Source organism: Populus euphratica, unplaced genomic scaffold (genome assembly GCF_000495115.2).
Source record: "Populus euphratica unplaced genomic scaffold, PopEup_1.0 scaffold8.1, whole genome shotgun sequence".
Lineage (NCBI taxonomy): Eukaryota > Viridiplantae > Streptophyta > Magnoliopsida > Malpighiales > Salicaceae > Populus > Populus euphratica.
Genome location: NW_011499855.1, coordinates 2,597,398 through 2,608,346, shown reverse-complemented (window position 1 = coordinate 2,608,346; position 10,949 = coordinate 2,597,398). Strand labels below are relative to the sequence as shown.

General features: G+C 32.8%; 1 protein-coding gene across 1 annotated transcript; it reads right to left on the bottom strand.

Moving 5' to 3' along the window:
- Positions 1-1,410: 1,410 nt before the first annotated feature.
- Positions 1,411-7,657, bottom strand: LOC105123085 (myosin). The gene is made up of 17 exons (XM_011022557.1): positions 7,077-7,657; positions 6,531-6,709; positions 5,871-5,946; positions 5,690-5,731; positions 5,543-5,605; positions 4,884-4,933; positions 4,777-4,804; positions 4,429-4,500; positions 4,212-4,322; positions 4,077-4,137; positions 3,696-3,812; positions 3,431-3,552; positions 3,157-3,226; positions 2,996-3,037; positions 2,758-2,798; positions 2,097-2,223; positions 1,411-1,883 (listed from the first exon to the last, which is right to left on the bottom strand). Exons 1-17 carry the CDS (start codon positions 7,464-7,466, stop codon positions 1,795-1,797), a joined length of 1,680 nt encoding a protein of 559 aa, XP_011020859.1. The 5' UTR covers positions 7,467-7,657; the 3' UTR covers positions 1,411-1,794.
- Positions 7,658-10,949: the final 3,292 nt, after the last annotated feature.

Genomic DNA, 10,949 nt, shown 5'->3' with positions numbered 1-10,949 from the left:
TTAAATTGACTCTTGTCACGGGTTTTATATAATGATTCTGTTCATTTTTTTTGTTTTTAAACTTAATATTTTGTTTTAATTTTACTCATCAACAACTCAATGTTCTTTTTTATTTAATTTTAACTTTTAATATTAGGTTGTGAATTTCATAATATTTTTTTAATTTGTTTTATTTGAAGTTATCATAATCTCATGGATTAAGTTTGTTTTTTCAATTTTAACATTTGACATTGAATATATTAGAAATGAAGCTTTATAATTTTATTTTTTTAATGAATTTGTCTTGGTTTCATGATCCAGATAATGGTTTTAACATATTAATCCAGATTGACATGAGTAGGTTTTTTATTATTTTTTAATCAATTCTTTTTTCGATTTAATTCTTTAATATTGAATTGGTTAGAAATTAGACCTTGTATTTTTTTTTTCTATAAAATTATCTCAATCTCATGACCTGAGTTACACATTAGGTAGGTTAACCTGAGTTGAATCAAGAAGTTTTTTTTTTAATATTAAGTTGAATAACAAATTATCTTTATAATTTATTTTGATTTATTTTCTATAGAGTTATCATAATCTTATAACTTGAATAATAAATTTAATAAATTAACCCATATCAATTTAATATACCATTTTAATATTTTTTTAAAAAAAAAACCTGATTCAGTATATCACCATGTCAATACTTGAAAAAAAAAAAAAAAAAGCATTCAGTATTAAAATTGATCCAATGTGCAGCATATGGCTGTCAATGATCTAGAATTTCTTTATTCATGCTCAGCCCACTTCATAAAGGAAACTCATTCTGCTATTCACTTTCTACTCTTTTTCTTTTTTTTTCCAGTCACAATCACCACCACCATTTTGTCACAAAGCAATTTACGTGCATCAGCTTGTTCATCACCCAAGCGTCATATCAGCTTCGCATTTCTCTCTCTTTTTTTTCATCTTCACGATGTCAACAAATTTTGATTAGGAAGAGCAAATAAGTTTCTTGCCGTTTTTAGATCTCAGAATGATTCAATGCAAATAACCCCGCCCCTTCTTAGGAATAGAATCCCAACCCACTCATCCGATACTTGGAACCATAACCGGGGACTCAACCCTCCGTTACAAACCCCGTTGTTTCAGCTGTCCTCAAACCAAACAGCGCAGCTCCCTTCTAGTTTAACTCCTCTCTCCGACACTAATTTCCTCTAAAATTTAAACTTGTCTCTTAAATTGTCAGGTTTTGCGCCAGAACCCAGCAAAACCTGTTGAGGCCCCACTGCAGTGCAGACAAATATTCGTCCAAACCTTACCAATTTTATTTCATGACAGTTCTCCTTCTGGTTGCTGACGAGGAAAGGCGTAGCAAAGGAAAATTCTAACTCTTGTTATTTATGTTAAGGTCTTGTGACATGAAGATGATTGATCAAAATGAGCATAGCTAGTTCCTTCCAGCTTTAATTAAGCCATGTGCATTAGGTACACAAACAAGCTTGAAAATTCCAAAGCTTCCATGGCAAGCTCGCTACAATTTGAACCAAACTGTATTTAACTTTCATGTAAATGCCATCACTGTATGTAGATGTGTGCGTGTATTTATATACAACATCTAAACAGATGAACCACTTTATATAGCATTTAGCAGGTGAGGACCAGAGCCACGCAACATATGTAAATTCTTTGCAACGTGTAGATGCTTCAACAAACAGAAGAAAAACTCAATAAAACAAATCGAGAAGAAAATTGATGGTGTGAGGTTTCGCCATCATCAACCAGAGCCCTTTAGTTAACCGGAAGATTTCTGTGTTAAGAGCCCTGATCTATTTCCTTACGAGATGCTTCCCACAGTCGATGCTCTATTCCCAACTTCCTGAGCTCCATTAGGCCTTGCTCCACTGAGATGGAATACTCAAGATAAGTGATCATGCACGAGATCAACGAGTCAATGATATGGAAAAAGAAACAGTTTGGCAGCTGGTAATTTTACAAAGCCTTCTTGTGAGTCCAGTAAAAGTGCCACGGTTATACAATCTTCTCAGCATGCTTATCATAGAACTGTACAACAAGTACATGCAAGCACCAAACTATCAAGGACAGGAGAAGCTTACCATCAACAGCATCATGTGAACTTGGCGAGTGTACACTGCGGCTAATCCAAAACTGAAGTCGTTCTTTAGCAGTGTCCTCCTCTATACCATGGGCTTCGGCTCTTCTCCAAAAATATGTAAGCCATGCCTGTGCAAGTATATTGTAACTTAATCAGATTCAGCACAACACAAATATTTGCTCCTCCCTTATCTGTGTTGGTGTTAAATCAGGACAGGAAATGCATGGACATTACTGTGCAGAAACTAACAATTTTTGAAGCTGTCAATGATTTGATACCATGGGCCATTCACAGGTAGGTTTTTTCACAGGAAAAAACTGAACAGGTAAGAAAGAATAAAGAACTACACCAGCTTATTTGTTAAGATTCCAAAGGGGCACACAGATACTAATCAATTCTCTCTACAGATCTGCACCTGAAGAATGTCAATCACCAATTGAGATTTTCAACCAGACACCAAACTCTATAACATAACACTGTTTAGAATAGGCCAGTAACAACAGCACTACACCAAAAGATTTAATCGCAACATCAGGAAACTGAATCAATCACAGAAATATTGGAAACTGGCATATTTCACCATGCAGTTCCATCAACCAAATAAAGTACATAATTCTAGAAAATAAATTACAACAGTGGTTAGACGATAAATAAAGCCAGACCTCCTTGAAAAGAACGTCTTCAGACTCCTCAGGGCTCAATTCTGCAAAAAAAATGATGGATTTGAATTATATACAACTGTGATCATGAAACAGAAAATGATGGGTCTGATCAACAAAGATAGAAAAAAAAAGCAAGTGAAAGGTAGTGCTCATCGGCTTTAAGTGTGGCAATAGCACTACTTATTTCAGCCAAGTAGATTGTAAGGTAAATGCAAGAAGCAGCCCAAATACCACTCACCGAATGCTTCCATATACTTCGGATCACCATGTGATTTGACATCTGAAAGAAACAGAAAAGGCATGTCAGCAAGATACAATAGCATAAACAACACTGTGATAAGGCATTAAATCTAGCAATTTAAGCCAGCATCAGCAGTGTGTCAACAGGCCAACTCATACCTGAGATGGACAGTCTAAGAGCGTTTGCTCGCCGCTGTTGGGCCAGTGCAAGCACAATAGCAACCTCAACCTTGAAAGTGACACAATACATATAATATCAGAACACCAAAACACTTTGCAAAACCAGAAACTTTAAATAGTTCAAAGATAACAGTTAATAAAGATGGAAGGGGGCTGAATGAAAAACAATGCTTGTTGCGCATCATATTGAAACTCAAAAATAAACATAAGATGGAAGCATATGGTTGAAAGACAAGTAATGAATAGCATAAACCTTCAAGGAAGCAAGCTCCTTCAAACCCATTTCAACTGAAAGCATACTCTCAATATTTCCTTCTCCAGTTAGATCACTCAAGTCATGAGCAAGTGTGCTTCTCTTCTCACTGTCCTCCTCACCTACTCAAAGTTACTAGTATTAGATACCAAAGAAAGTTTGATACAAACAATAGAGCAGTTCAAGCCAACACATTGATCCCATTAAAACTGTTATCCAGTGAAAACACAGTAGAAACTGCAAAAGCCAAATAGCAAGTACTAGCCTTTTTCCCAACATTCCTCCTTGGCCTTTTGTCCAGCAGAGACAACAACCTCAAATGGAAGCGGTGCTAAGGATGACCAGTATTCATGCTTTGACACAGCAACATCCCCACAGATACCTATAAATATGAAAAGAATTACATGAAATGGGTAGATGTGATGGATGAACCGCTCGGTGTCAAGCACAAAGTATATTAAACAAGCCATTGTATATAGTAAATTAAAATAAGTCATAGCACATCAGAAAACTGTGGGAAAAGTTCGTTAAACTACAATATTGCCTCATAATTCATGCAGGAAAAAAAAAAGACCAATAAAAATTTAAAAACCAAAGGTCATTTCCAATATGATATAAGAAAACAAAACATTGACCAGTAGATTACCATATTTTGCAGCTAAGCCCCAGTATCGAGCAAGCCAACACCTCTTGAGGACAACCTCTTCCTAAAATGCAGATACACAATTAATGGTTTCTAATATATTATTAAGGAGCCATTTGAATCTATTCCGATACAAACCATTTCTTTCTGGGTCAATATCATTCTTTGTGTCATTGAACGAAGGGCCTTTACTTCAGATTCAGCTCCCTGCAGCTGCCGCACAACGAATGTTGCCTCATCTCTTGCATTCTGATTTAAGCAAGAAATGTACACATAAAGTTATGATGAGTTAGGAACCTAGCAACACAGAAAAATATCCATGAGGCGTTAAAGGACCACATGATGACATACTTACCTCTATTTCAGATCGAATAGATGCAATTTCCTTATCCACCATATTATTTTGTTTTGCATCCTTAAGTGCAGCCTGAAGAACAGAACGAAATTTAAAGAAAATGAGTATGATCTTTGGGCCTTTAACATTGTTAAAGCTAATACAACAAGAAAACCATCATGGTCCTTAAACAAATGGACAAAATACGCCTCCCTCCTACCATTCGAACCTCAGAATCAAAAGTCTAAACACAGGAGTTCCAGTGATTTAATGGTCCAAATAAAAATCTTAGTGTGTCCTACTCAGTAAGCTAAAATAGCGACAGTGACCTAAATTGACAAGTCTAGCATAAGGATGCATCCCCGTTACCTCTCTTTGCCGCAATGCAGCTTCCTTTCTGCAGATGGCAGCACAAGATGTCATTACATGAATATTAACAAGGATAAAGAACCACCAGAGTTGTCAGAACAACTAACCTGCTCAGCAACTTAGCTTCTAAAGATACTCCTTCTCCAAGAGCAGCAACCTGCGGACCCAGGACAAGCAGCAAAGTGCATGTGTTAATGAAATTGGAGGTTGGGAACCTGAAAGAATTACCTGTGAGGCTTTCAAATTCAAAGCAAGACCTGAAAAACCCAATATCAAGTAAAAGAGCAAGGTTTAGGAAGAAAAACACTTTCAGCATGAAGTTTAGAATGAGAAGTGCTGCTTTAAGGTGGGTTTCATATGGGTAAAAAAGGGTAGTTTTTTATTGGCAGTTGGTTATTTAAACTTTCTTGGTTGAAAATGGGCAGTGGTGAATTGGTTGCAGAGGAGTGAAGGTCGCCTTCTTTCTTTTTCTATCTTCCACGGGCTTAGAAGTTATAGGTCACTCTTTCTCTGTAATGAAAAATTGTCATAATCAATGACGACACATTGTTTAGTGACATTTTTACCAGGAACGAAATTTAAAACCTTCAATGTGTGTGCCCTCAAGCACACATTGGGAAAACTCTTATAATTATTAACACAACAGTATATTTTTATCTTTAAACCTTGTAAGAAATGCACCTTAGGCTATATCCAAGTCAAGCAAAAAGATGCCAATATGCTGAGGCTTTAAGACGTGTTTAAAAATATGGAAACTAATTAGCACCTGTTTCTCAAGCTCCTTGACTCTGGCATCCGCTTCCTTGCATCTCTCTTCCTCAAGCCTGAGCTGTACAATAAATACAGGTTTAATTGTACCATATGTGGCTTCATTACTAGTTTGGAAAAAGAAAAAAAATCAAAATAACTGTACCTTCTCTAGAATGTTTCCATTCTCTTCTTGTAGCATATCAAGCTGCAAAATCAATCAATCTTATCATGGAATCTTCATTATAGTAAACAAAATCCGTTTGATGTCTCTAAGAGAATACTTATTGATTGTTGCACATAAAGGGGTAAAAAACAAATAACAAGAATCTGGTGTAAGTACATACTTCATCATGGAGTGCAGAAGCCTCGTGTTGATCTCCTGTGTCTTTTGAGTTCAAATTTACCACTTCTGACAAGAATCTGCAATCATGGCAATTCACACCTCCAAATTGTCATATCGTAAAATCATGCATCCTTTAGTGAAAAGCCAAAGACTAGTTAATCTAAATATTGGTCCTGCTAGGTGATGCATGTTTCAGAACAAAGCAGGGCATTACTCAAGCTAGATTGAGCTTGGTTGTTAGGGGAAAAAAAAGACATTGTCTTTTTGTTGGCAACCCCTCTTCAAAGCTAGGCCTTGCAGAGACTAAACGAGTCCAGTTCCTTAGCTACACCTCAAGACCAAGATATTCCTTTAATTCAGAGCCAGGCCAGGAAGCTGCATGACTAGACTACATAAAACCACGACCTTATATCTCTACCTTAACCCATACAAAAGTGTTGCATTTCCATTAATGACATCATGTTTTCATAATTACAAGAAAATCCCACAACTTCAGTTACGGGTTAGGTGAAAAAACATGGAAAAAAGCTTACTAGCATCACATAGTTGATAATTGATACAACGAATTCCATAATTCTTTTCCAAAAAAGAAAAGGGTCATTCTGATAGAGTTTGAACATCCACTGTTAAAGCAGAATAAATGTTTTAGTTCTCATTTTACCTTTTACCATCTCTATGCCCATTTCTTGGAGGATCTATCGGCGGTAAAGAAACCGCAGTCCTCAATGATCCTTTGCTCAATGGCACTGGTGGTACTGCTGCTGCAGTTCTAAGGGACATTGCTGGCCTTCCAGCTGATGTCGACCGACCCGCCGCAGTCTCTTCAAAATTCCTAGCTAACTAAATTCAGAACCCACCATAAAAAAAAAAAAAAAAATCCAATTAGCATATACTTTTCCTACACATTTTTACACATCATGCATTCTTGTATAAGAAAGAACCACAATATCAAAAAAGAATTAAGTATCACCTTAATTTCCAAGCTATAGAGCTCTAATCACAGAAAGTTGAAGTTAATACAAATCTAACATCCATAATTCTCGACTTAACTCCCGCCGCTAAATGCCACCTTTACTTATAGCAAACAATTAAATCATTCCTCAATTCGTTTAAAATCAACACTTCATTTTCTTTCAATCAGAATCGAAACATATTCGCTGCAGTGAAAAAGAAATTATCCAAAAAAAGAGTAAGAAAAGGAAGTTACCGCAGGTGAAGGAGATCTATTGATCCTTGAAGACGCAGTGGTAACCGAAGCTTTACTAGTAGTAATAACATTATTACTGTTACTATTAGCATTCCTCGAGAGAGACAGAGGCGGAGGAGCACTGTAACGAAACCCTAGATCATCGCCTTCGTCGTCGTCGTCGTCGTCGTCGTCAGCCGTTTGAGAAGCCATGACTTGAGCTAGCCGCTGAGCCGCAGCTTTAGCCGCTACATTCTGGTTTCGCTTGATGGTGGAGAATCCGGAAGCGGAAGAGGATCGAGCGTGGTGACCGTGACGCGCATTTGGCACCATTGCCGCCGTCGGAGAAGCGCCTGAGTCGCTAGTCCATGGGCGCGTGTAGAGCGGACTTTCAGTTCTTCGCCAGTCCATGAATAAATAGAGTGGTAGAAGTTGGAGTGAGAAAAATAGAAGGATCTTTTTAAAATATATATATATATATACATACACACACTCTCTCTTTTACAGGGGCTGGCTTGCTGCCTAGATCTTTGTGGAGAAATGCAATGCAGTACTGTTTGTGGAGAGAGAAGTGGAGGTAGTGGTATGCTGGTGTTGTAAGCTTTGTCTCAACTGCTAACTTTAATACTGTTTATAGCGACGTGTTTTTTTTTTTAGTGTTGTAAAAACCTTTTTAAAAAAATTTTTTTAATTAAAATAATGTTTTTTAAAAAATATTTTTATTTTTAATATTAATTCATTAAAATATTAATATAATATTTTTTTAAATAAAAACAATTTAAAAGAAACTTTAAAAAGCAAAAAAAAGCACTCACAAGGGGAACACATTAATGAGGTATTTGTCGGCCAAGTGTTTTATTATTTCATAAATTTATTTTTAAAAAAATTGATTTATTCCAGGGGTTAAAGAAAAATACTTGAAGCTTGGCTGTGATTTGTTGGAAAATTCTCTAATGATTTCATTTTTTTTTTATTTTTTAGGATGGTGGAGCTCCGCGGATTTGAACTTCATAGAGTTTGAAAAAGAAAAGTTAGTCCTATGTGTCAGTCCATTACATTGGCATAAAATTAGTGTTATCTATTCAAAATACATCTCAAGTATGAAAAAACAAAATATTTTATTTTTCACATTTATATATATTTAAATGATATATATTTAAAATACATCCCAAGTAGGAAAAAACAAAATATTTTATTCTTCACATTTATATATATTTAAATGATATATTGGGATGAATCTCCATCCCATGTTAGAATGTTTTTATGATCATACTAAGTGATTTTTATGCTTAATATATATGATTTATTTAATCAAGATATGTTAAGCTAGATAGTTGGTAGGTTGGGGCATGGATAAATGTTATTTTTTTAAATGATTTTTGTTTTAAATTATATTAAAATAATTTTTTTTATTTTTAACATTGACACATTAAAATATTCAAAATATTTTAAAAAAATTCAAAAATTTACTACACGCAAAATGGTTAATTATATCTATAGTGCACTCAATTGAGATACAAGCAGCAAAGCCTAAGAGAACTTTTATGACAGATGTTATGCCATAAAATACAAGAGGTGGAAGTGGCTGAATGTAAAGAACAGCGGGTTGATGCCGGCAACACGCTCTACAAATACATTTAGACTTCCGAAAGATGTCATTTTCAAGGAGGGGGTGCCTTCCCACAATCAGTGTGCGGCAACATTTATTTAAATTTTATCAGGAAAAAAAAAAAGGATTTTTTTTCATTAGGTTGATATTTCAAGCTGTATAGTCTGGTCGTGACCGCTGTCGTGACATTAAATTATTCTGCATCTACTCATGGATGACAGATTTGTAATAATAAATTTGTTCTTAATTCGTATTTTTACTATGATATAACTGTTATTTTTAAATTACATGAGGATAGTTAGTTTCTTTTATTTTTTTATCTAATAAAATAATTTAATTACCTTTTAAATCACAAAATTTAAACTTACAAACAAAATTTTGTAGTCTTTTCAATATTTTTTACACGGTAGAATGAGTTAATTAACCTTAAAACCAAAATCTATTCAACCATTTTTAATGAGATTTCTCATCTTTATCACGGTTTTTTTTATTATTATTAAGTTGACATAGAATATTTTAATAAAAAATAAATATTATTTAAAAAAACTTGTTTTCAATGTTTGGTAACCAAACATCTCATTCGTGATAACAATTAATTGTTTTGCCAGCCCCGATAAGATGTTTGCGATGTATGTGGCCAATGATTTTCTGATTTAATATTAATAATTTTTTTTGGCTCTTTAATTTTCATATTTAAATCTTTGAAATTTCAAAACAACACTCTAATTTATTTATTTATTAAATTTAGTTCATGTTTTTTAATTATTATTTGTTTTATTTAAAATAATTTATAAAATTAAAAAAAAAAACTATTTCATCCCTTTTTAATTTTTTTATCTTTCAATTGTGGTTTATTTTCTTTTAATTGTTAATTATTTCACTTGAGATATTTTTTAAAATTGATTTTTATTTACAATTTCATCCTTTTTAAGTTTTTTTTCCTATCATATTACACATTTATTTTTTATTGCTATTTTTAGAGAAAATTACCGATATCATTCTATAATTTAGTCAAAATTACACTTACTTTTCGAATTTTATAAAATTACTTTTTGCATCTTAGATCAATATTATTGGATATATTGTTGCACATCATCACAAGCTGAATAAGTTTTTTCTTAATATAAAAAAATTGATAGGTAAAAAACAATTCAAGCCCTCTTGGTTAAATTAGCCATTTAAATAATATAAAAAAATAAAAATAAAAATAAACTAATAAAAAATAATCACAGTCAGATCTATTCAAATCATCAAACAACTCAATAATAACCTAACTTGAGAAAAACTAAAAACAAAAATAATAAAAAAAAATATAAAAATATCAACTTACAAAAAAGGAGGGGATAAGTAAACCTATGCGAACCTTTTAAATCTGATCTAATTTAAAAATTACAACTTGATAAATTATAGACTCGAGTTCAATCAAGAATCTTAAATATCATTCAATTTAATTTTAAATTATAGTATTGTTGAAAAAACTATTAATAAAAAAAATTACAAAAGAAAGGGAACAACAAAAAAAAAGAATAGAGCTAAAATCTAACAAGAAAAAACCCGATGAGGATGAAACCTAAAAATAATTATCCCAAACAAAAAAAAATCACAATTAAAAGAAATAGGACCAAACTTCAAAGATTAAAAAATCATAAGGGGGTTAAATTAAAAATTATTTATAATATGATGAATTATTTATATATTAAAAAATAATAAGGGTTAAATAAAAAATCATTGAGGACTAACCCAATAGAATCAAACAGAAAAATATGACAAACTAAAGCTTTTAAAAAAAAATAAAAAATAAGAAAATATCAATTTAAAAAAAATAAAAAAGTGAAAAAACAAACCAAATATCAATAAAATGACGCGACAAAATTACAATTACAACCACTCAAGTCAGCAATGAAAGTAAAAAAACAAATCAAATATCAATAAAATGACGCGACGGAATTACAATTACAACCACTCAAGTCAGCAGCTCACATCACTAGAAGGCAACAAAATGTTTAATGAATGTGAGGTACATGTTAACAACTTATTTATTTTTTATTAAAATTATTTTTATAAAACCAAACATGCTCTTAAAACTAAATAATAACAATAAATAAACCAATGCTATAATTATAATCAAGCCCCTAAAAATTTTGCATAGTAAAAGTGATGTAGTAATTGTATTATTTTATCAATATAAACCGATATCATTCTATAATTTAGTCAAAATTACACTTACTTTTCGAATTTTATAAAATTACTTTTTGCATCTTAGATCAATATTAATATAAAAACAT